General features: G+C 42.3%; 3 protein-coding genes across 3 annotated transcripts; 2 read left to right on the forward strand and 1 right to left on the reverse strand.

Annotated features, from left to right (window-relative positions):
• Position 1: 1 nt before the first annotated feature.
• Positions 2-13,904, reverse strand: c19h18orf63 (chromosome 19 C18orf63 homolog; the record flags this gene model as incomplete). Its single annotated transcript, XM_030398003.1, has 12 exons — positions 13,838-13,904; positions 12,096-12,221; positions 11,425-11,503; positions 10,239-10,295; positions 10,021-10,132; positions 6,733-6,774; positions 6,424-6,500; positions 5,800-5,912; positions 5,010-5,106; positions 4,219-4,304; positions 3,254-3,440; positions 2-121 (listed from the first exon to the last, which is right to left on the reverse strand). Coding segments are annotated over exons 2-12 (1,095 nt in total), but the record flags the coding sequence as incomplete, so codon positions are not given.
• Positions 13,905-14,832: 928 nt separating this feature from the next.
• Positions 14,833-19,359, forward strand: cyb5a (cytochrome b5 type A (microsomal)). Its single transcript, XM_030398228.1, has 5 exons — positions 14,833-15,223; positions 17,891-18,019; positions 18,118-18,147; positions 18,239-18,273; positions 18,418-19,359. The coding sequence occupies exons 1-5, from the start codon at positions 15,086-15,088 to the stop codon at positions 18,500-18,502; spliced, it is 417 nt and encodes a 138-aa protein (XP_030254088.1). The 5' UTR covers positions 14,833-15,085; the 3' UTR covers positions 18,503-19,359.
• A 3,383-nt stretch (positions 19,360-22,742) lies between these two features.
• On the forward strand, positions 22,743-25,617 carry ppp1r3g (protein phosphatase 1 regulatory subunit 3G). Its single transcript, XM_030398206.1, has 2 exons — positions 22,743-24,242; positions 24,369-25,617. Exon 1 carries the CDS (start codon positions 23,362-23,364, stop codon positions 24,178-24,180), a length of 819 nt encoding a protein of 272 aa, XP_030254066.1. The 5' UTR covers positions 22,743-23,361; the 3' UTR covers positions 24,181-24,242; positions 24,369-25,617.
• The last annotated feature ends 511 nt before the right edge of the window (positions 25,618-26,128 follow it).

Below are 26,128 nucleotides of genomic sequence, written 5' to 3' on the forward strand. Positions count from 1 at the left end.
CCGGAGGCTGCGACCAGGAGAGATGCTTCACAGGTCGGGGAGGAGGAGGAGGAGCGAGCTGAGTGAGGACGGGCCTGATGGAGCAGGAGGTGGTCAGGTTGACCTGCTCGCCACTCAACACCTGAGGAAGAGGAGGAGACGTCATCAGAGGAGAGTGAAGTACAAGTGCTGCAGTACTACTTCATCTCCTGTAAAGTCAGAGTTAGAACAGTGTGTAACTAAAGTGGCTTGTAAAGACGGACTAGTGAGTAGATGAGTCTCCGTGTTCGCTGTGAGGACGTTTAATGTCCCCGACAACCTCTGTAGTCTCATTCAGACACTCGTTAGCAACCGCTAACTGTTTTTAACACATGAAGAGCTTCAGGATTAAACTGTGGGACATTTAATGATGATTTTAAATGTTCGGCCTGTAAACACACACCTTATTACACACATTTAACAGACTTTGAGACGAGGGGACAGGAAGTGCTAACATGCTAACATGCTGGACGACAGACTGCAACACTCGATATCTACAAAACTACTTTCTCCCATGGTTCAGTCTGATACTGGTGTATACTGGAGATACAGAGTGAGACAGTGATACAAACACTCTCACACCAATTTTGACTTCATCAGAACTTTAAGCTAGTTTCAGAGCGACCCCATCGATTACACACCACATGAAACACCTTGTGAATATCTGCTCAGTGAGAGATGGAGATCATTACAACACAAACATTAACTGCAGTTCTGTGACAAGCTTTCCTCTTAATAGTTTCACAACATCTTCAGCTTCACCTTCTTATTCAGGAACCTCAAATTAAACTGAAGAAGTTTTCACCGTAACAAAGATCACAACTTGTCTTCCAGCTCTTCTTCATATGAATGAACGCTGCTGAACTCTATCAATAGTTTAGTTTCTCTCTGCGAGCACTGAGTCGATCTCTGCAGAAGTTTCTCCATGCACAGTTTCTCTGAGTTGATAAAAACACGTCAGCTGCACCTCGACAAGAAGAAAAGCAGAATGAGGACGAGATGTAACTTTTGACCGGCGTCAGAGCCGATGATTTATAGTTTAATCTGTGGACAAAACATTCCCTCAACATTCATTAACATTACATATAAACTGTTCCACTTGTTTCTGAGAAAAAGCACCCAAAGCTAATAGAAGTGTTAGATTATTTGTTTTTTCTACCAGTCCTTCACAACGACCTCCTGACACGACGATGAATAACACTCAACCTGCTTCATAAAACAAGACCTTGAGAGAAGAGAAATATTTCTACACATCCTCCCTAAAGTCTGTTTTCTCCAGTGGACGATCACAAACACTTTCCCTTCACCTTCCTCCTGACATCTGTATCATGAAAATGAATCGACACGACGCTGAGAGGAAACCGTCTCTCCTCCTCCTCCTCCTCCTCCTCCTCCTCAGCGTCGCACTTTTATGGTCATAAAACTGTCCGTGAAGGTTTTACAGGGTGGGAAACGCTCCGATAATCGCTTTTCCTCTTCCCCATGTCAACCTGCACACACTCGTTAAATAACCTGCATGCAAGTGTGCGTTTGTGTCTGAATGAAGAGAGATAGACAGAAAACGTGCAAACAGACAGACAAAGAAGTTTAGGATTGGAAAAGTTTAGACATTTATCAGGTGTGAGGACGTTTTGTTCGGAGGTTAAGACTTAACCTCGTCGTTTGTTCGACTGAAAACGCTCATGAAGGCTGAACTCCACCTGTAATGTTCTTGAACCGGAGGTGAGAGAGAAAAGTTGCAATAATTAAAACATCATTTGTGAGCAGAAGGAACGGCTAATTAATGTTCTGTAAAATGCTCCAGAGGCTTCAGATAATGTTTAAAGAAGAAATGAAAATGTGTCTCCTTGACAGTAAATATTGATCAGATTCTTTAACTTTTATTAAATGTGGTTGTGGGGTCATGTTTCATGTGTTAGTAGAGTTAATTTACAGCATTTACATGGCTTACATTATCTTTTTACAATCATTTATATTTCTTTGGGGTCAAACAGAGAAGAACAACTTTTTCTGTAGCTGACTGTGTTAAATTAATATATGAAATCATCTCATACCGAACTTTGTGACATCAGCAAATATTGTATCCTCGTCCAAAGATTCTATATAAAATCATATCGTGATGAATATCGTTAATTGCAGACGAGCCTAATTTGGTACCTGAGACATTTTAAAGGGCACATGTGGTGCCAAGAAGTGCCTGAGTGCTCTGTAACCTCCTGTATTCTGCTCTGATTCACTCTAGCAGCATTAAAGTTGGCAGCAGACGTTCAGATGTTTGGCTGCAGCTGCATCGTCTCTCAGAGATATTCATTCTAAACTTGTAATTTTTTAGGTGACACAGATATTTATACTTACAGCTCAACGAATATTTCAAGTGTTCCCTTTGTTATGATACCTTGATTATTAAAATAGACCTCATAGCTGCAGAGACAGACTGTTAATTATGGGCATGGGCAGAGACCCAACCCGGAGGTCAGTCCTTCACAGGTTAATGAATTCACGCCGCTGCAGAACATTCTGCCGGGGACAAAACTTCTGGACGGACCTCGATGTCAGCAGGTTTTTGCCTGCAGAAATATACGTGTGACCGATGAAATCCTTTGTTTCAGCTGATGTTCAGGTCAAAACGTAATAAATTTTAGTCTCACAGCGTCCAATACTGTCTGACAAACACCACAACGACACCAACGACAACGACCTCAGCAACCAACATGGCGGACGTATCCAACTGGCGGTTCTAATGAGGCTCTTTAACAACCTCATTCTGGACCCGTCAGCAGAAAATACAAATGTTCTTGAATTCTTGTCCTGCTCTTTGTATTACAATCCTATTTCGAGTGTGGAAAATAGACAGGCAAAAGGACAGGCAAAATAAATGTGCATTGTTTTAAACATTGTTGTACAGCTCAGACATGGTAAAAGTCCGGCCCGCCAGGACTTCACTGTTTTCAGATCCGACCCGTCTAAAAAAGACCTGATAGAACATGGCACCGCGAATAAATCCCACAACAGTTTCACATCAAGCTGATGGGAAACAGTGTCAGTCACCAGAACAACAAGAGAGCCGCCATCAGCTGATCGAAGAGGACGACCAGGCGCATTTCAAAACAGCTGGTTGGCTGATCCAACATCCTGTTTGTGAGTTTCCTCTGTTTGTCTCAGAGCAGCACAATATTTTGTGTTGTGTGTGTGTGTGTGTGTGTGTGTGTGTGTGTGTGTGTGTGTGTGTGTGTACCTGCACTGTCGCAGCAGTGTTCAGACCGACTGTGTGGTAACAGGGTTTGCTGGTCAGACGAGCAGGGAAGCCACACACACTCTGCAGCCGGTCCCTGACGTCCGACAGGAAGCAGCCCAGCGCCCCCTGCAGGTCGACCCGAGGGCAGCGCTGCACCGGCTGCAGACGGACGCAGCTCAGAGGGTAGCTGCTCAGGAGGAGGTTAAAGGAGCATTCTGCAGGTTTCACCACATCGATCATGTACAGTGCAGAACTTTAATGAGAGTTTACAAAGACTGATTCTGATTTTAACAAAGGTTTTTCTGATTTTTAAAAACAAGATACACAGCTTAAATATCTTGTTTTTTCATGATAAATAAATGTTTGCCTGAGATCGTTTTACTGTCACACGTCATGTTATGTTACAGTTATGGTTGTTAGGTTCATATTAAGACATGACACGCACGGCAGACGCAGCGAGACGAGACAAAGACGTAAAAGCCGTAAGAAGGCGTAAACAGACAGAGAGGGAGACTGGAATGTGGAGAAAAGGCGTGTTAGTGTCTCGTATCTGCAGAGAGTTTCTGATTTTCTCTCTTTGTTGCTGCTTGGGACGCTTTACCAACCCAACATGTGTCTATTTGACGTCCTGGGAATGAGACTCAACAATCAACTGTCTTTGTGGTGCGTTCAGGAACAGCTGGGACAAATCCTACTGATTCTACCTTTAACTTTAACAGTCTCTGAATTCTATTAATATGACGTGAGCTTCAGTTAGCTTTGAGCACAAATGTCCTTCAGAGGGAGACTTTTTACTCTGATACTCTGAGTACATGTCAGAGCCTGTAATCTATTACTTTACTGGAGGAAACAAGCTGAATCAGTACTTCTTTGACCAGAGTCTGTTTTTACACGAGCATCTGAACTTCAGCTGTAGAACAGAACTTGTGGACTTTTAACACCTCTGACTGAGAGTTTACGGATACGTGAAGAGTCGGTCTCCCACTAGTCTGAAGTAGACGCTGCAGTACACCACCTCCTCCTCCGCGAGCTCAGGGAGCCTGTAGCCGTACTGCAAAACACAATCAGAGACAAGATCAGACTTTTTATGGCCACTTCTGAGAAAATCCCCATAATTAAAATGTGTTGCAGTCGATACAAAACAAAAAATCTTGCAACAGAAAGACGGAACATGTTCAGTTCATTAACTTACACTGAAATACTGTTTTAGAGTAACAAAAATCTGTCTTTAAACACTGACTGTCGACTTTTAGCACTTTAAATGTTTATGTCTTGCTAACATAGTGTTAAATTATTGATATTGATAAGCGGCCTGACTGAGGATAAAGAAAGACAGACAGAAAGAAAGACAGTGGTTTCTATTCTGTTTCCGAATCTCTCGACAGTTAGTTTCCACATGAAGACTCCGACTGTAACTCTCAAAACCGTCTGCAAGTGAACGCAGCTCATTAAAATCAGTTTTTTGCTCTCATTTTTAACTTCTTTGAAAACATCTAAGTGTGTCAGTGTGTGTTTTGTGTGTGCGGATACTTCTGGAGACAAAGTTCAGACTAAACTGGGGACAAGAACACGGCCTCCAGCTGGGACATGCTGATTTATGGGTCAGTGGTTAAGGCCAGAGTTAAAGTAAGACTCCAGGAAATTAATGCAAGTCTGTGTGTGTGTGTGTGTGTGTGTGACTGTGTGTGTGTGTGTGACTGTGTGTGTGTGTGTGTGTGTGTGTGTGTGTGTGTGTGTGTGTGTGTGTGTTGTGTACCAGACAGTTCCAGTGGTTCTGCAGGTCTCTGTAGGTCTTGAATGGTCCGTCTCTGGGCAACTTACGGCTGATGGTGATGATCTGACCTTTCTTCATGCTACACACACACACACACACACACACACACGCACGCACGCACGCACACACACACACACGCACACACACACACACAGAGTCAGTACATCAGGACTGAAGTGTTGAATCTGCAGCAGGTCCGAGTTTAAGAAGAGCTGCAGCGCCGCCTGCTGCTCACAGTCAGTATAACACAACCTGCTTCTTCTCTAACAGTCCAACAGTAACTCACCTGTACAGTCACTCAGGTGATTGAAATGATGAGTCTCTTATAGTGTATTGTTGAATCACTGTAGGCTGCTGTTTTTGTTGAACTCTGGAATCTTTATTTTTGGGTGAATAATACTGAACGTGTCAAAGAGACACCAGGATGAAGTCGAGCTGTTGTTGTAAAATGTTGTCAGGACATAAAACCAACGATCTGTTCATCTTTACTCATCAGATGAACGAGTGGGAAAGTCGTCAGTGCTGAGAGGAAATGTTTGGATTGGAAATTTAATGGAATTTGTGGATTTCTTTTTGAGAATCCAGAAAGAAAAACCTTTGTAATATTTACTCTAGATTAAAGAAAATAGTCTCAAGAAAGAATTAAACTAGACAATCTTTGACAGGGAGAATTATTAATTATCATGTTGTGATATCTGGTCCGGTCTCTCGGCTCAGCTCAGTTCTGAGGTGCTGTTGTGTCCGCTGTGTCCAGCAGGTGGAGCTGTCCTACCTGGGCAGGACGTGGCACCAGATGGCTCCTCCGGTGGAGGTCGGGTCGAGGACGGAGTCAGGATCACTGCAGAACCTCCGCAGCACTGACGGAGAGAGGTCGAAGTCATCCAGCTGCAGCACACACACAAACACACACACACACACACACACACACACACACACACACACACACACACACACACACACAGAAGATTAGAATAGAGAGGAGAAAAGGAAGCGGACAGCAGAGTAGACGAGGAAAAGAGAAGAGAAGAAGTTAAGGTGACAGGAGGAAAAAGGACAGGAAAGGATAGGAAAGGAAATGAAAGTACAGGATAGGAAAGGAAAGGAAAGGAAAGTACAGGATAGGAAAGAAAGGAAGGGAAAGGAAAGGAAAGAAAAGTACAGGATAGGAAAGGAAAGGAAAGGAAAGGAAAGGAAAGGACATGACTGGAAAGGAAAGGAAAGGAAAGGAAATGAAAGTAAAGTACAGGATAGGAAGGGAAAGGAAAGGATAGGAAAGGAAAGGAAAGAAAAGTACAGGATGGGAAAGGAAAGGATAGGAAAGGAAAGGAAAGTACAGTTTTAAATCTTGTTTTGAGCCCACATCAGATGTATGAATGAAAGGTTTTGGTTCTCTCACTGTTGTCGGGGGAAGTCTGACTGTGTTGGCTTCGATGCTGATGCACAGTTGGCCCTCGCTGGTGTTCATCTCCATGCCTGACACACAAACACACACGTGTCATCCAGTGTACACACATCTGGATCAATGTTCATGCTTCAACACATTCACACTGTAACTTTACAGCTGAGGGAGAAGATGTGGAAAACATTTTAGCTGAATAATATCCTGACTCTCACATCCTCATTAACATTCACATAAACGTAATCTGATTACAATCCACAACCTGCCGGGCTGCTGGACCAGAGAAGGAGCCACACTGAAACTTACTGACAGCATTGAGCCTCCCCCTCTCAGTCAGGAAGTCTTTTCCTGAAAACAAACAGACAAAACACGAGTTATCACCGGAGCGGCATGTATACGGCACAGACTACTGAGGAGCCGATTATTTATCTAACTAAGGTGGTAACTTATTCATCCAACCTGGCAACCCACTGGATTCTGAGGCCGGTGTCTGGCATACGTCGTTAATTACAAGCTTCTTATTTTCTATGTTTCAGAGCACCGCATGTTTTCATGTGGTAACCTTGGCGTGCCCGGGAAAGCCCCTGACATGTTGAGATCTAGTTCCATAGCATGAGTCTCTTATAGAGCTTTACACCAACATCAAGGTGTTTACATGGATTAAATAACCTGCTAATAATCTGCAAAAGCAGCAGATCAAGATGTTAAACACCTGTGTGACTACAGCAGGTAAATACTGATCATTCACATTCACATTGCACATGTTAGTGTGTTTCTGATGTTAGCTCCTCAGAAAAGAGCAACGTTATCGTTATGCTGAAGCAAAGCTCAGAGCGTTATCAGACCGACCTTTCTCATATATAATAAAATACACAACAATAAAGTAAAAAGTCAAATTACTATCTAATCTAGCCAGATGAGCTAGTTCATAGCTTTGGAAGTCTTAATTTTGACCCTTACTCTGCACCATATAGTTTAATCTTCTTCTACCATTTGACCTAGTGCACACAAACACACACACAAACACACACAAACACACACACACACTCAATTTGTGTCACACTGGGTCCAAGGTGAAGGCTTGGCCGAGTGTTGCAACACTCCGCTGTCACTTTGATCAGAGACACACAAACACACAAATTACAGCGGCTCACTCCAACACTGACTCTATTAATAATCTACTGACTACAGCTGATAATCAGTGTGTTACAATGTGGAGCTGCAGAGCTGTGTGTCCATAAAGTCTGACTCTGGTTGTGAAGACGTGTAGACTCACTAACTCTGTGTTTAGAGGAAATCGATGAACAAGGAAGGTTTATCAGAACAAAGGTTTAAACAGAGACCAGAGAGGAGAAGTTAAAGTCTGGCTGATCTAAAACCTGCTCACACAATCATTTCATTCAATGAGAGTTTATTATTGTTATGAGACGTCAGAGACTCTCATCAGCATCACGACAGGAACAGGATATCACACAAACTGTCTCTGTCACAACTTCAAACTAGTACAAACTAAAAAACACTAATATATTAAAGGTGATTCTGGAGAGTTAGAGTTGATTGCTGAGGCTCATTCCCAGGTCATCTAATACTGTAAATACAGACGCCTTGGGTCGATATTTAGCCTGTAATTCGTGCACTCCAGACACGCTAACACTTTTAGCTTAGCAGCTACAGTGAAGATTTCATCTTAAAATATGATGTAAATAAAATCTTTTCAAATCAGTTTGGAGACGTCTGAGAACTGTTCTGTGGACTACGACACTTCACCTGACTTTATATCATCAGGAGGAGGAGAGGAGGACTTTATATCATCAGGAGGAGGAGAGGAGGACTTTATATCATCAGGAGGAGAGGAGGACTTTATATCATCAGGGGAGGAGGAGAGGAGGACTTTATATCATCAGGAGGAGGAGAGGAGGACTTTATATCATCAGGAGGAGGAGAGGAGGACTTTATATCATCAGGAGGAGGAGAGGAGGACTTTATATCATCAGGAGGAGGAGAGGAGGACTTTATATCATCAGGGGGGGAGGGAGAGGAGGACTTTACATCATCAGGAGGAGAGGAGGGACTTTATATCATCATGAGGGAGAGAGAACTTTATATCCTCAGGAGGATGAGTAGGGACTTTATATCATCAGAGGAGGATAGGAGGACTTTATATCATCAGGAGGAGAGGAGGACTTTATATCATCAGGGAGGAAGGAGAGGAGGACTTTATATCATCAGGAGGAGAGGAGGAGACTTTATATCACTCAGAGGAGGAGAGGAGGACTTTATATCATCAGGAGGAGGAGAGGAGGACTTTATATCATCAGAGGAAGGAGAGGAGGACTTTATATCATCATGAGGAGGAGAGGAGGACTTTATATATCTCAGGCAGGAGGAGAGAGGAGGACTTATTATTATATCATCAGGAGGAGAGGAGGACTTTCTATCATCAGGAGGAGGAGAGGAATACTTTATATCATCAGGAGGAGAGGAGGACTTTATATCATCAGGAGGAGGAGAGGAGGACTTTATATCTCAGGAGGAGGAGAGGAGGACTTTATATCATCAGGAGGAGGAGAGGAGGACTTTATAATCATCATTGGAGGAGGAGAGGAGGTTTATATCAGTCAGGAGGAGGAGAGGAGGACTTTATATTATCATCAGGAGGAGGAGAGGATGACTTTATATCATCAGGGGGGAGGAGAGGAGGACTTTATATCATCAGGAGGAGGAGAGGAGGACTTTATATCATCAGGGGGAGGAGAGGAGGACTTTATATCATCAGGGGGAGGAGAGGAGGACTTTATATCATCAGGAGGAGGAGAGGAGGACTTTATATCATCAGGAGGAGAGGAGGACTTTATATCATCAGGAGGAGAGGAGACCTTTATATCATCAGGAGGAGGAGAGGAGGACTTTATATCATCAGGAGGAGGAGAGAGACTTTATATCATCAGGAGGAGGAGAGGAGGACTTATATCATCAGGAGGAGGAGAGGAGGACTTTATATCATCAGAGGAGGAGAGGAGGACTTATATCATCAGGAGGAGGAGAGGAGGACTTTACTATCATCAGGAGAGGAGAGGAGGACTTTATATCCTCAGGAGGAGGAGGAGGACTTATATCATCAGGCGGAGGAGAGGAGGACTTTATATCATCAGGAGGAGGAGAGGAGGACTTTATATCATCAGGAGGAGGAGAGGAGGACTTTATATCATCAGGAGGAGGAGAGGAGGACTTTATATCATCAGGGGAGGAGAGGAGGACTTTATATCATCGAGGTAGGAGAGGAGGACTTTATATATCAGGAGGAGGAGAGGAGGACTTTATATCATTCAGGAGGAGAGGAGGACTTTATATCATCAGGAGGAGGAGGGGAGGACTTTATATCATCAGGAGGAGAGGAGGACTTTATATCCTCAGGAGGAGAGGAGGACTTTATATCATCAGGAGGGAGAGGAGGACTTTATATCATCAGGAGGAGGAGAGGAGGACTTTATATCATCAGGAGGAGGAGAGGAGGACTTTATATCATCAGGAGGAGGAGAGGAGGACTTTATATCATCAGGAGGAGGAGAGGAGGCACAGAGACACACAACATACCTGTGACGAGGTAGAGTCCTGCTTTATTCCACCTGGGAGTCAGTCTGGTGATCAGAGAGTAGGACAGACAACACTGGAGGACACCTGGAAACACACACTGAGGAGAGCCCAACTACACACACACACACACACACACAATATCATCAACATTAATCCGACTGAAATGTTTTAAGTGTCTGGACTAAATGATCGTCCACCTGTCCTTCTCTTCATCTCACCTGCAGACTGCGTCTCTGTCCAAACACCTGGAGGATGCCTGTCTGGAAAAACGAGATCTGGAGGAAGAGAGGAGAGTTCATCACCAGAGCGGGAGGATGTGGCGCCGCCTCGCATCCTTACATTTAAAAACCTGTGACATCATCACAACACAAAGTCTACGGGCTGAGCAGGAACTTGTGGGCGGGGCCAGAGGGGTTAACTCTGCTGCATATAGCAGCTTTCTCACAACAACAGTTAACAGTGAGTAAACAGTGTTGGCCTGAAAACGCTGATGTCACTCAGGGGTTGCATTGTGGGTAATGGAGGCAGCAGGTTTTGAAAAGGAAGTAGAATGTTTAGTATAAAACAGAATAAAGGAGCTCCTGAACAAAAACCCTCTGCTGGGAATCACAACATAAAACAGCCAGTCGTTAAGCTGCAGTTAAAATAGATCGTGATAAAAATGAATACTGATCAATCAGAAACAAAAATCCTGATTAAACTGTTTATAGAAGTGTTGAATGAAAACAAGTCATCATACACAGTTTCCCCTGAAAGAGAGTGTGACACCATGTTTATGTTTCAGAGCATAACAATGTGTGTGTGTGTGTGTGTGTGTGTGTGTGTGTGTGTGTGTGTGTAGGAATGTTTGGAATTCCACTGTTTCGGCTGCGTGTCTCTGCTTGGGAAGTGTCAGGACGAAGACACGATCATCTGGTTCACTGTGAAGAAGTGTGTACGTGTGTGTGAGTGTGTTTCATGCCTATGTGTGTGTACGTGTGTTTGTGTGTGTTTCATGCCTGGGTGTGTGTGTGTGTGTGTGTGTGTGTGTGTGTGTGTAAAGGTAAGTAGCCTGTGTGCAGACTGAGTTGGCGTGCAGAGCTTGAGGTGTGCGTGCAGCGTTTCCACGGCGGTCCCAACCGCACACAAAAGTCATTCATCTCTCTCTTGTGTTTGTGACAACATAATCTATTAATCTGACAGAGAGACGAGCCGAGAGTGAAGTTATTACACACGCACACACACGTGTCAAAACTATAAATAATAACACAGTTGTTTCCTCACACTCTGTTGATAATGTTTGTCCATTTATTTTAACATTTTAAATTACAATTCTGGCCGTATTTGACAGATGAACTCTTTAAATGTTTTCATTAGAGAAAATGTGTGTGTGTGTGTGTGTGTGTGTGTGTGTGTGTTTCTTACAGCCATGACCACCGTGATCTCACTGAAGGAGTCCAGAGCTGGAGAGGCCAGAACATCAGAGTACAGCAGCACCAGCTCTCTGTGGACACACACACACACACACACACAGGCACACACACACACACACAGACACACACAGGCACACACACACACACACACACACACACAGACACACACACAGTTTAACCAAGGACACATCCACAGAATTGCTGCGTTCAAGTAACTCAGTAAAACCTGGCTTTGTCCTTCACGTTGAGCAGAATCCGTCACAGTCAGAACTCAGGTTTTCTTACAGTCGAGCTTTGATGTTTTAGTGTTAAACAATCAACAAACAACTCAGAAACAAGAAGTATATTAATATTAATATTTACTTACTCCCTGTAGAAAGCAGCTACTTGTTGTAATTAGTTAAGAAGATGATCCTATCCTAATAAAGAGGACATACACAACATCTTTCAAAACTAAACTATTCCAATATATAAAACAATAATTGAGATAATAATTTTGTTCTGCGTTTGGTCAAGTTCACACTTTTAAAGAAACATGTGGACTAAATGTATTCCTCTCATCCGCACTGACTCAACTCTGTGTGAGGATGTTTTTGGAGGGTGACGTGTTACAGGATCCGTCCGAGTCTCTGTGATGAAGTGTTGGATGTGAGCGGTCGTCACCTGCAGGTCTTGATCTGCTCGCTCCTCGGCTCGTCGTCCTCCTGCAGAGTCAGAGTGACGCAGACCAGCTGCTTCAGGTCCGGCAGCCCGAGGAAAAACATGGACGGCTGGACTCCTCCGCTCATCCTGCACACACACAAAGATGGCGTTAGAGATGGTTCACACAGAAAGGTTTATGATAAAAGATATTCCTTATAAAATAATAACATTCAAAGGGGAAGGAAAACGTGAATTCTGTGAGATTCTTAATATAAATCAGGTAACAAATTCATGAGTATCCCATCAACAGCTGCATTTTAATTTAATACGCTGATTTTCACTCATATACAACAACAGTGACCACATGATCAGATCCACAGGGCTCATATAATATTATTACAATCAAATGACTCATCTGGGAAATGAGAAAATAGTCATTAATCCATAAATGAAGGACAAACACATTATTTCATTTTGCTGTTTTTATAGATTTCTAAACTGAATTTCTTCAGGTTTCTGGCTGGTTTCAGCCAAAATAAACCCTGATTAACAGATGTAATATTAATGTAAATAATCATTAACTGTAGCCATATTGAGAAATGCTCACTTTGCTTTATTGATATGATTCTTAATTAAAAATACTGTTGATTATCAGCAGCTGTTTTAATAGTTATACTATAATCTTTCCAAATCACTCTGAAGTCTGGCAGCTCAGACTGAATATTAGTTTGTTACATCTTACAGACTAAAATTACAGACAAAACCAGACAAAGAATATAAATAATATTGATTTAAAGATTTAAATGTGTCCCACTCACCTTTATGTATCTTCTTGACCTCAAACAAACAGTCTGCGCTCAAAGCAGTTAGCTAAACGAGCTAATGCTACCAAGAAGCTAGTGAGCTAGCAAGTTAGCTAACAGACCTAGCTAGCTTTAAATCGTGTTTTTTAGTATTTCCATTGATATCTGCTCACCGGCCTTGTATTTACAGGTACACTACACCGTGGTGGGAGTTTTACTCCAGGATAAATCTAAGTTTGAAGACATTTATGGCAGTAAATTAATATAAATAATCCGCTGGAACAATGAAAATAGTCCTCTAAACTAAAGATAAATGAGAAGTGATGAGCTCTCACTCTGCTTGACTCTAAACAAACCAAAAACTCCATGTCATAACGAGCTGGATATAAATATAACACAGGAGTTTTGTGTTTGTTATTCATCACTGGGCATTTGAATCCATGACTGGCACTTACTGTTTTATAGTTTTAAGTTACATCTAGTCAGTGAATATATTTGTTTTACACTTTAAGCCATTACATTTGACGATTGTCTGGCCAAAAAATAAAAAAAATACATGGATATGAATATTCAACATATCCTCAATATAACTCAAGTCCTAACAGTGTGGAGAAATTAAATAAATCAACCAAACATGAAAAGAAATTAAAATCAATCATGAATTTTACAGATAATTTTTTTTTCTCCTGAGGAGTGACAGGACTTATCAATACACAATCTTTGACCAGAGTTAGGCGAGTGTTCCCGCCACTGAGTTTTGGAAGATTGAAAACCACTTTTTCATCACAAAGCTCGAACGTGTGCCATCATTTTACACGTTTAACACTTCGGCTGTGTGCTGGGAGACCAGCAGGACCTGCGGCTGCCCGCTCAGAGCGCAGGAGGGGAAATAAAACAAGCCATTGCGTGAGATAACACTCGTTGCGTGAGAAGCTTTTCCTTGAAAGTTGTTGAACTCACGCGAACTTTAGCCTCGTCCTCGCCCACAGCTCGCTGATGACTGATAGGGCGAGGACCAATCAGAGAGCCTGAGTCATATATAAGGAAGAGATTGACCAATAGCAGCGCTAGAAGGACGGCGGGGGCGGTCTCAGCCGCTGTGCCAGGAACTTTACGGCTCCGTGAAGTAATCAGAAATAACAGCACTGCCACCGGAAATCAGCATTTCAAAATAAATCAAAGTGTTTCAAATGAGATGAAAATGGAGATATTTCATATAAAAGTGAGCAGGACTGCTGCAACATGGGACGTTTAGAACTAAGCTAAAATAATGGCCAGCCATGTTATTGACAGAGAGAACTCTGATCTCTCTACTGTTTTGTTGTATATATTATTATTGTTTATAAAATATTTTTTGCACTGTATATATACACTATGTATATCTTGCTTTCTATCTATGTTAAAAATAAAATAAACAAAATCATTACCCAGTCTAGAATCATTAAAGTAATTCTATCCATCTATCTATCTATTGCAATTGTCTTAAAGTTATATAATTTAGTTTTGTTCTTGAGTTGTTAAAATTTTAAATGTAAGATTCAGCTGATTAGCTGCAGTTAATTACTCATTTGACAATTGACTTGTGGCCTTGGAATCCTTTTAGAAATAATAATAATAATAATAATAATAATAATAATAATAAACGAGTCAGTTGCTACAAGGTTCTGTAGATTCCATGTAAACATTACCAAACTGTAACTGTAATGTTGTTCTGTGTTTTGTGAAATGTTGATCTTCTGCAAAGTGTTGTTGTGTTTTGCTAAAGGTCATTGTGTTTAGGGAAACTATGTTATTTCCGAATAGAATGTTGTTGTGTTTTGACCCTCAGGGCCACCGTAGACAGGATGTAATATTCTGTGAGAGTAGCTGACAACGTTATTATTATTATCATTAAAATCATTGTTGTTGTTAGTAGTAGCATCGTTATTATTATGATACAAACTGTTGCCACACACAGACCTGTCGAAGCACAGACAGACCTTTATTTTGGAAGCAGCGGCCGGAAGTCTCCTGCTGTATTGCGTCTCAGTGATGGCGGCGGGTCGAAACAGTGAAACTCGGGACTGTTGATGAAACTGGGGTAAATGTCGACTGACCCGGTCCGGACACACTCGGCGGGATTATATAACCTCCAGCAGGTCTGCGGACGCTCCTAACGGCTCTCAGCGGATCGTTACCGGGACACTGTCGAACCTTTCAGGGACACAAATGGGTGAAAACAAGGAGAAGAGTCCGGACGGAGTGAAATACTACAGACTGTCAGAGATCGAGGAGCAGAACACGTTCAAGTCAACGTGGATCATCATCCACAACAAGGTCTACGATGTCACCAAGTTCCTGGAGGAGGTGAGGAACAGTTTAGTGACAGGAGCTCAGCTGGGTCAGAACAGAACCACAACAGGAAACACACCAAACTGTGTCCGGACAGAAACATGTCACCACAGCTGTAACACTGATGTTAGCCGCCCGCTGCTAAATACGACGTTTTTTGACTGGGGTCTGGTGGTAAATCTCTGGGAGACCACTGCTAAATATAAACACATTAAAAATAGTATAGATAATATTAAAAAATCAAGTGTTTATTAGATTTATTAAGTCAGAACTGATCTCACAGACATAAATATTTTAAAGTTAAACTCTAGTAATATATTAGTTGTGCTGATATTTATATTATTTCACATTATTGAATAATAAAGCATTAAAGATTATATCAGAGATTTTTGTAGCTTGATCTTATGTGTGTTAATGTACAGAAGAACAAAGATAACATTTATTTGTTATCACGTTAAGTTTTGTTCTAATTAATGATTTGATCTTGATTTAAAGTGTTTCCTCTGTTTGTTTGGTTTTTTTTATATTTATTTATTCAGTAATTATTTCCTCATTAAGCACTTTTTACTTGAGCACAACCAGTACTGGATATTTACGGCCGATATCAGTGAGCAGAGAAGTTCAGACATCAATCAGCTGATATTTTTATAAACATTCATAGACAGAATAGATCCATAAACACACTTTTGTTTTACAATAGTCACTTCTGACAAAGATTTGAATGTAATAAATAAGTAAGTAATTAGTAATAACACTCAGTAATAACTCACATTCAACTGTAATTCTTTATTAAAGCAGTTCACACACAGCACAGTCGACCTGAAGCGTTTCAGAGCTTCGTTATCTCTGTTTATCAGACAACAAGGATGCTGACATCATTATATTTCATCAGGTTTCATTTCCATAAAACAACACACATCATCTGTTTCCTAACAACAACAACAACAACATAAGATTGAATTAATACATTTGTTTTATGATTGAAAAGCAAATAAAACTCTTCGATAAAAAACATGAAGACACAAAAAGCTCTGAGCTTATTTCTGTTGTTTAAAACACGACACAAAATATCACCAAGACAACATCATAACAAAACATTACATTATGAATTTATTAAGTATATTTTGTGTTAAATCTCTTAAATGTGATCATATGTGAGTGTAATCTGGGACAGACTGCTGTCAGTCAGGCTCTTTTTTAAGATGTAAGAAAATAGTTCAGTAGAAAGATGGAGCACCAGAACCAGAACCAGAACCAGACCTGAGAAGTCTCAGGGGGGCCCAGCAGCTCCAGGTCCCCCCACCAGGTGAGTCCGGCCCTGGACACACCTGTAACAGTCACCTGTAACAGTCACCTGTAACAGGAAAACTTTATTCACAATAACTGTCACATCTTTGTGTCAAATCACTTCATTAGTTATGTAAGATCAAAGCTTCAGCTGGTTACCGTGGCGACCTGTTGACCTTTGACCGGTCCGCTCCATCAGAGTCGCCGTCGCTCACAGTGACTCGGCGTTTTCTGGCCGCAGGTTTGTTACTTTACCTTCAGGGTGTGGACGTGCTGACAGGTGAGCTCAGGTGTTCAGCTCAGACGCTCTCACAGCTCCGGTCACTCCAGGAACCTTTAATTATCAGATCAAATGTCTGCACGTCTGAAAGTGTGAAGAGACTCGATGAACAATAAAGTTGTTTGTTCTGGAGAGACGTCCGTCTGTCGAGTTCACTGCAGGACGCACGCTGACCTCCAACTGCAGCCGCTCGTCAATCATTGACAGCAGGCTGATGAAGTTTAATCGAGGACAGTTTGATAGTTCAGTGTTAAACACAACGCGCTGCTGCGTTACCGTGGTGACTGAACCTGTCAGAATGAGAAGAGACAAAGTTAAAGTTTAATTTCTTTAAACCTTCTACGTTTGCTCAGAGTGAGGCTGAATAATTTACTCTGAAGACTTTTTGGAGATTTCTTTCTTGAATTATTTGGTGTCACTGCTCAAAATGATTTCATTGGTTGACTGTTGCATGTAAACTTACATCAATAACAACGATAAACTGATAAAGACGGATCTATCAGCCAATCACAGAGCAGAAATAAACACAACAGCAGCCAGTCAGGATGCAGGTTTCTGGGTTTGTGTGTCGAAAGTACGATGTGTCCGTTTGGTGAAGAAAGTGGACGTTAATGTAATCTGGAGAAGAGGAACAAGATGACACACACACACACACACACACACACACACACACACACACACACACACGTGACACCGTCCTGCTGCCACAAACACTCTCTAGAAGCACTAAATGTGGATTCATGCGCTGCTGAAAATAGTCCCCATCAGATGAACGATTTCCTCCAGTGAACAGCTGTTTCATGTCCTCAGTAAGAACCAATGAGCTGAGAGCCTCAGACAGGAAGTGACACGTGTCATTACAGAATGTTACATTAATAAAAGTGTTGAGTTTGACTTTTAGCTGTGGTTAAAGTCTGTGAAGTGTTTGAGGTCGTCGTCAGAACTTCATCTACATTTGATCAGCTGAGTGTTTTTATATAATCAGCAGTTACATCAAGTTCAATCCAGATTGTCTTTTACATGAACAGCTGACGTGTTTAACTTTAAAACTTGAATTCATCTGATGACTGTCATCATCTCCTCTGCTGACGATGAGCGTTTGTTTCTCCCGTCAGCACCCCGGAGGAGAGGAGGTGCTGCGGGAGCAGGCGGGAGGAAACGCCACCGAGAGCTTCGAGGACGTCGGACACTCCACCGACGCCAGAGACATGGCGCAGGACATGGTGATCGGAGAGCTGCACCCGGTCAGTGTCCGCTCACACACTGCCACTGTAACTGACCCCAGATCTGTTTCAATGTAATCAATAACTGTCTGTCTGTCTGTCTGTCTGTCTGTCTGCAGGACGACAGGCACAAGATCGCCACGCCTGAGGTAAGCGGCTGATCCTGATCCACAGCTCACTGCTGAGGCTGATTCTCTGCGTCCACTCACTGATGATGTCTGTGGTTTGTTTTCTTTACAGGAAACACCTCTGACCACTCTGAACGATGAGTCCAGGTACACACACGCATGCACGCACGCACACACACACGCACGCACGCACACACACGCACGCACGCACACACACACACACACACACACACACTCTCACACTCTCACACACACACACACACACTAACTAGCTGTCTGGTCTTCCTTCAGTTGGTGGTCGAGCCTGCTGATTCCCGCTCTGGTCGCCATCCTCGTCACACTTGTGTACCGCATCTTTACCTCAGACAGCGAGTGACATCATCAGACATGCAGCTGTGATGTCATCATCGGGCACCACAGCCTAATACCCCGGTTTGTGATTGACAGCTGCACCAGCAGACGGCGGCGTAGACCGACAGCAGACCAACAACCGTCTAATGGACGGATTCAATCACTTCCTGGACGCCGTCTCACAGCACTAACATACCCAGCATTCATTTCATGATGTTCAACCAACCAATCACATGGCATTATGTTAACGAAGTCCTTTATGTTGTTGAATTTTGAAATATGGATGTTTTATAAAATCTGCGTGATTTGAAATCGTGTAGAAACTCAGCGATGTATAATTTGTTGTAACTTTTTATATCTTTGTAACTGAATGTAAATGAGTGTATGAATATGCAGTCAGCAGCTACAGAGCGCCGTGATGTCACGTGATGTCACATGATGTCACGTGACCGAGCTCACGAGCGTAATGCAGATTATCACAACATGACAAACTGATTATGTCTTGAAGGAAATGTATGAAGTTAAACAGCCTGCAGGTGTGTTCGGACTCACCTGACCGGAGACTTCACCTTCTTCACGTCGTGCCTTCGATGTTCAACGTGTTCCAGATGATCTTCTGATTGATCGTCTGTCGCTCTGAACATCCTGAACCAGTCTGAATACATTTGAGGAGCATGAAGACTTCTTCTACCCAAAAAATCACATCCAGCAGAAACACAGCGTGCCAGAGACGTTCGTGTCCGTCTGCTCGATGCAGGACGGGAAAGTTCTGTTTCCAGGTTCTGTTGGTGACAAACATGGAAGCGACCACAGAGCAGAAACTGAACTCAGTTCAGATTCACAGCCTGTTGCTTTTACAATAAAACTGATTCAGTCACTGGATGCATCTTGATCTTTATTTCCAACAGATCCTGTGAATGTTTGGATTTGTCTTTATCAGCAGTTCGTCCTGACGGAGGCTCGAGGTGACGTCACAGAGTCGGTCGTCACTCGGGTGTTTTCTGTCTGCTCTCAAGCTTCAGTCCAAAATGAGACAAATAAACTGTCACACAACTGAAATGTAAAATGTTTCCAATCAGTTAATAACTGATCATAAAGGAGCAGGTTGTTTTCTGAGCAGTTTTTTTTTATTATTATGATGATCTGATGTGAAGATGAAGGTCTGATCCAGTTCACTGTGACCAGCTGTGTCGGAGGTGATCCACGTCCGGTGCCCGACAGCCTGCAGCTCAGTCAGACTCAGTCAGACTCAGTCAGACTCAGTCCTGCATTAAACCCATCAGACACAGATCAGAGGCAGTTTAAAGATCATTTCCACAAACACACAACAAGTTGTTTCATTAATGGAGTTAACTGAGACTAAACAGTGTGAGCAGAACATTCTGACCCGGTCCGTTTGAACTGAGTCTTAATGAGTCGAGTCAATCAGGTGAAGCTCAGAAACCAGAGACCTGCTGCCCTCTAGTGGTCAGAGGCGTGACGTCACCACACGCTGCTGCTCTGAATGAAAAGAATTAAGAGGGAAAGAAAACATTAAAAAGTATCAAAAGTATGGAAATTATGAAAAACTATGAAGAATATAAATTATTATGAAAAGTTTGGAAAAAAATATGAAAATTATGAGAAAGTATTAAAAATATGAAAAAATAAAATAAAAATAAGAGTAGAGAAATATGAAAAATAATTAAAATTGGGGAATTGTGAAAATAACGAAAAATATAAAGAACAAAAAAAACCTTGAAAAATATCAAAAGAATTGAAAAATATGAAAAAATATGGAAATGATAAAAAACTGCAAAAAATATAAATTATCATGAAAACTTATAAAGTATAAAAAAAATGAAGAAATATCAAAAGAACTGAAAATATTAAAAAAATGGAAATCATGAAAAACAATAAGTAATTCTGGAAATTTGGAAAAGTATGAACAATTATTTGAAAAAATATATAAAAACTATGAAAATGATAACAAGGATATAAAATATTGGAGAAATGATATAAAAGTTTACAAAGTATTCGACTATTAAAGTAATAGAGTACATCAGTCTGAGTATTTCCTCACAGTCAGCAGTGATTACAGGGTTAAACCAGGTTCACTCAGTATACACACATGAAGAACTGCAGCCGGGCCGGTCCAGTGATCAGCCGGTACTGACCCAGTTCAAACCAGTACAGATCCATGTGATGAAACATGCACTTTTTATTCATCGTCTGCTTTTAAATCTGATTACACGATGAAGTCAAATCAAAAAGTGCATAAAAACACAATAACAGAACCTGTGGTGGTGGAAATATTACTTCACTTAAATACAAATAAAATACATAGAATGGAATAATGAAATGAAATTGTGTAAATAATCATTTTGGTCACATCTTCCCCAAACAGATCTCATCAAAACTAAATGTGCACGTCTGCTGCAGACATGACATCAGCTTTCTTCACTTCAGCCACGATGGCCAGCGTACAATCTTTCACAGGTCCAGAGTCAGTTAATGGACTTTTGTTAGTCGCCAAAATCCTCGAAACACGGAGGGAAGCAGCTGCAGCTCTCCTGATCCAGCTGGGAAGTTTGTAATCTCTGAGTTCCTCAACGTGCTCATGGAAGATTCAACTCACGGGTTTGACGTTTGAACTCGATGGTAAAAAAAACAAATAACTGTCAGTCCAGACAGAGTTACAACTGCGAGTTACAACATTGACATGTTTTATGTTTCGGAGTTGAAAAGGACTTGTTTCAGACTAAGTATCATGTTTCAGACTAAGTATCATGTTTCAGACTCAGAACCTTGTTTCAGACTCAGTATCTTGTTTCAGGCTCAGTATCATGTTTCAGGCTCAGTATCTTGTTTCAGACTCAGTATGTGGTTTCAGACTGGGTATCTTGTTTCAGATTCAGTATCATGTTTCAGACTTAGTACCTTGTTTTAGACTCAGTATCTTGTTTCAGACTCAGTATCATGTTTCAGGCTCAGTATCTTGTTTCAGACTCAGTATCATGTTTCAAGCTCAGCATCATGTTTCAGACTCAGTACCTTGTTTCAGACTCGGTATCATGTTTCAAGCTCAGTATCATGTTTCAGGCTCAGTATCATGTTTCAGACTCAGTACCTTGTTTCAGACTCAGTATCTTGTCTCAGACTCAGTATCATGTTTCAGACTCAGTATCTCGTTTCAGACTCAGTATTATGTTTCAGACTCAGTATCATATTTCAGTCTCAGTATCTTGTTTCAGACTCAGTGTCATGTTTCAAGCTCAGTATCATGTTTCAGGCTCAGTATCATGTTTCAAGCTCAGTATCATGTTTCAGGCTCAGTATCATGTTTCAGACTCAGTATCATATTTCAGACTCAGTATCTTGTTTCAGACTCAGTATCATGTTTCAGACTCAGTATTATGTTTCAGACTCAGTATTATGTTTCAGACTCAGTATCATATTTCAGACTCAGTATCTTGTTTCAGACTCAGTACCTTGTTTCAGACTCAGTATCATGTTTCAAGCTCAGTATCATGCTTCAGGCTCAGTATCATGTTTCAGACTCAGTACCTTGTTTCAGACTCAGTATCTTGTTTCAGACTCAGCATCATGTTTCAGACTCAATATCTCGTTTCAGACTCAGTATCATGTTTCAGGCTCAGTATCATGTTTCAGACTCAGTACCTTGTTTCAGACTCAGTATCATGTTTCAGACTCAGTATCATGTTTCAGGCTCAGTATCATGTTTCAGACTCAGTACCTTGTTTCAGACTCAGTATCATGTTTCAAGCTCAGTATCAGAGTGTTGCATTCACAGCCTGACAAACGTCTTGAGAAACGAGCCTCTCTCTGCATCTCTTCAGCTCAGACGGGCTGGACCACAGACTGGACCACTCGGGGGTTGGTTCTGGGCCACATGTGGCCCGCGGGCCACTAATTTAACGGGCCTGGCTTAAACTCCTCCAGTCGTCTGTCCGCAGGAACCTGACGTCAGCGTGATGAAGGCGTGACGTCACGTGTTTGTTTTCGGCCGCTGTGTGACGCACATGTGGAGCTGTGAGTTACATAACGAGTCAGTCTGTGATCCTCCATCTGCAACACAGGACAACTTTATTTACACATCGTGTGGAGACAAACTGAGGACAGCAGGTCACCTGATGACGTGACTGATGATGTGACTGATGACGTGACTGTGGACCATGACATAATGTTTAAAGAATAAATGTTTCATGTTTTCACTGCTTCACTGACAAACAGACTTTAAAGTGGAGCTGAGATAAAATCATCTGACTTCTTCTTCTATGATTGATAATTATTTCACTGCTTACAGTTAAATACTTGATAAACTACTGACAAGTCACATTGTTTAAAGGAGCATTATGTTGTTTAGTCAAAATGTTAATATTTACAACATTAACGAGGTAATAATACAAACGGTGTCCATCAGTGAATCAACACGCTGCTCTCAGAACACCGTGTGAGGAGAGAGGTGGCAGGGTCCGCCACATGTAAACACAGTAAAACAGTTCAAACTGTGTTGTCCTTTAAGGTCAGTTTCATTCTTTCTCTGCTCATTAACATTTCTACAGAATGCTCCTTTAATCAATTTGTTTGTTGTCAGTAAAATAACTGTTAAAGTTGAAGGAACCATAAATGATCTTTTACACCTGAGGGTTCTAATAACGTGTTGACCAGGTGACTGTTTGTTGTTGTTGTTGTTTACAGTCCGCCTCCTGCACGCACACAGGTGAAAGTTGACGTTGGTGACGTGACGGTGCGCATGTTTCTGTGAGTGCACGCGCTCCACGGTCACCACGTCGTCCTCTGCGGGGGGCGGGAGTCTCCACTCTATACAAGCCGCCCCGCACCGGGACTCATGCGGACTCCGGACCGGCCTGCAGGGCACTAATGTCCCGCTCACCGCTCCAGACCCACACCGGGGGACAGTCGCTGTCCCCGGGGCAGTCTAAGGAGAACGGGCTGGAGGAGCAGGAGGAGGACGAGGAAGATCTGGACGACGAGGTGGACGCTTCTCAGCTGGAGAGATTTATGAGGGACAGGAGGAGAGCCCAGTCCCTGCCCGCATACCCGGCGGCGCTCCTGGGCGAGGACGCCGGGAGTGACGGGAGGAAGCGGGTGAAGTTCGCCGACTCGATGGGTCTGAACCTGGCCAGCGTCAAACACTTCAGCTCGCTGGAGGAGCCGCAGATCCCGAGCAAGGTTCTGTCCAGACACAAGAGCTTCCCGCCGCAGCAGGACTTACTGAACGACCTGTGCCAGAGCTTCAAGTCCAGCCTGGACACGGACCGGCTGGTCTCGTGCTTCCCAGAGCCTCGAGAGGCGGAGCGGAGAGTCCAGCGGCTCGGCGTGTGTTTGGAGAAGGTCACCATCACGCAGTTCGACGTGCGGGGGCAGATCCGGGTCTTCACCAGCTGCACCGACAGAGAGGTCGGGGTGAGGTACACCTTCAACGACTGGCTCTCCCACGTGGATGCGCAGGCTCTGCCCGTGGCCGTGGATCAGCCGGGCTTCGTGGGAGAGCAGTTCACCTTCACCATGTACACGCCGCCCTTCATGGACCCCAGCTCGACCGTGCACTTCGCCGTGTACCTGAGGAGCGAGGAGGGGGAGTTCTGGGACAACAACGAGGGGCAGAACTACACCCTCAGGTACCGCTGCATGCCCAGCACCACGCCCTTTGTCAGTGCGGCATTCCACGCTGTGTGACCGGCGGGTAGAACCTACAGACCCGTGCGTAAAACCCACAGACCCGTGCGTAAAACCTACAGATCTGTGCGTAAAACCCACAGACCCGTGCGTAAAACCTACAGATCTGTGCGTAAAACCTACAGACCCGTGCGTAAAACCTACAGATCTGTGCGTAAAACCTACAGACCCGTGCGTAAAACCTACAGATCTGTGCGTAAAACCTACAGATCCGTGAGTAAAGCTCTCCATCCGTCCCCTCTGTTGAAAAAAATGTTTAGATGTGCAGGTGCTGTTTTCCACCTGCTCACTAAATGCTTCATCTGTGTGATTCTGTGTTTTGAGATCAGAGAACTTGTTTATGTCAGTCAGAGGATCTGAATCATCCGGAGAGACCACACGGATGAGGCTCAGATTTTCTCTGCTGTTTCTTACTTTAGATAAGCCACTTCAGCAGCACCTGCTAGCTGCTGACTTTTATGGATATTTTTCTGAACCTCCACTCGGACTGATGGACTTTCTCTCTCTCAGAGGAAACAGACTGATTCTGTTCTGGCTTTAAGTAAACGTGCATCAGTGTCAACAACCTTTTCGGACCTGCTGGCAGCCAGAAACATAAGATTCTCTGTCTAACTGCTGCTGTTGGACTCATGCTGCTGATAAGATAAATGTGTGTTGTGGTGGAGAGATCTTTATTTTTGCAAACTTACTACTCTCTATTTTCTCATTGAGCTTTGAAGGATCATAAAAGTTTACAAAAGCTGCGACAGTCTGATGTTCTGAGTTATTTCACATCTGTTCTGATGGTTTCTGAAAAGCAGTCTCTTAAAACTTTTTTGAGCATCAAGTCTAGTTTCACACTGCATTACCTCATAACTGACACTCGCTCTGATGCATCACACACAGCAACTATGAAGACCAACTGTCTTCAAAGCATGTCGATCAGTGTTTCCTCAGAAGTTATTGAGTTTACTGTCAGAGGAGGAAAGAAAGCAGAAAATATTCACACTTAAGAAGCTGGAATCAGAGAAGTTTTGAGTTCATTTTTAGTGAATACAGATATAAAAGGATGTAAACGGCCTGAAACTATTTTAAAATGACTCGAACGCAGCTGAATGTTTTGCAAACTGTTGATCTGTGATGTTCAGCAGATGTGACATTCGACCAAAAGATGCAAAACTTCTGACATTTATGATCCTTTAAATCTAAACTGCTGCCAGAAATATACTTTATATTTGTCAGATTAATTCTCAAATAAAATCTTTTTTTATGTATTAATGCTCTGCAGCCAAAATCATAATAATAAAACATTTAAAAATTCAGAATGGGTTTATTGTGTTGATGAGATGTGGAAAGATTACGAGGAATATTTAGAGGCAATTTAACAAAGATGTTTTGACATCTAGGATGAAGTTTTTGTCAAAGTGATCTAAATGAATAAAATCTGATTTAAACCAACAGAGTGACATCAGTTGTCTTTATGAGATAAAGATTGACTCTGACCTTCTTCTGTTCTCACACACTTCACAGAAAAATACCACTTTTATCACTGACAGGTGGAATTTACACTTCATAGATTCAGATTTTACAACTAAAATGATTTCAGATCAAAGAATATTAATCAAATCTTTGTTCTTTCTGTTTATTTCCTTTAAGATTTTTTTAAAAACTGATCTGGGAGAAAATCTGTTTCTGTCATTTTTATAACTGAACATGCATATTATAGTAAATATTAGCATGTCATTAGCCTATTAGCAGTATTTGCTATAGTGACATTGCAAAAAAGCTGAGCTGAATGCTAACATGTCATGTTTGCCAATAGTCCTGCTACTTAAGTATTAACACTTTAATCGAAACGCCACCATTTTAACATGCTAATTCCAAGTTAGCACACCATGCTAATATTAATGGCATCACCAGAAAGATGAACACAGTCCTTACGTGCTGCATTAGCCGTGAGTAATGCTAA

Source organism: Sparus aurata, chromosome 19, assembly GCF_900880675.1.
Source record: "Sparus aurata chromosome 19, fSpaAur1.1, whole genome shotgun sequence".
Taxonomy (NCBI): domain Eukaryota; kingdom Metazoa; phylum Chordata; class Actinopteri; order Spariformes; family Sparidae; genus Sparus; species Sparus aurata.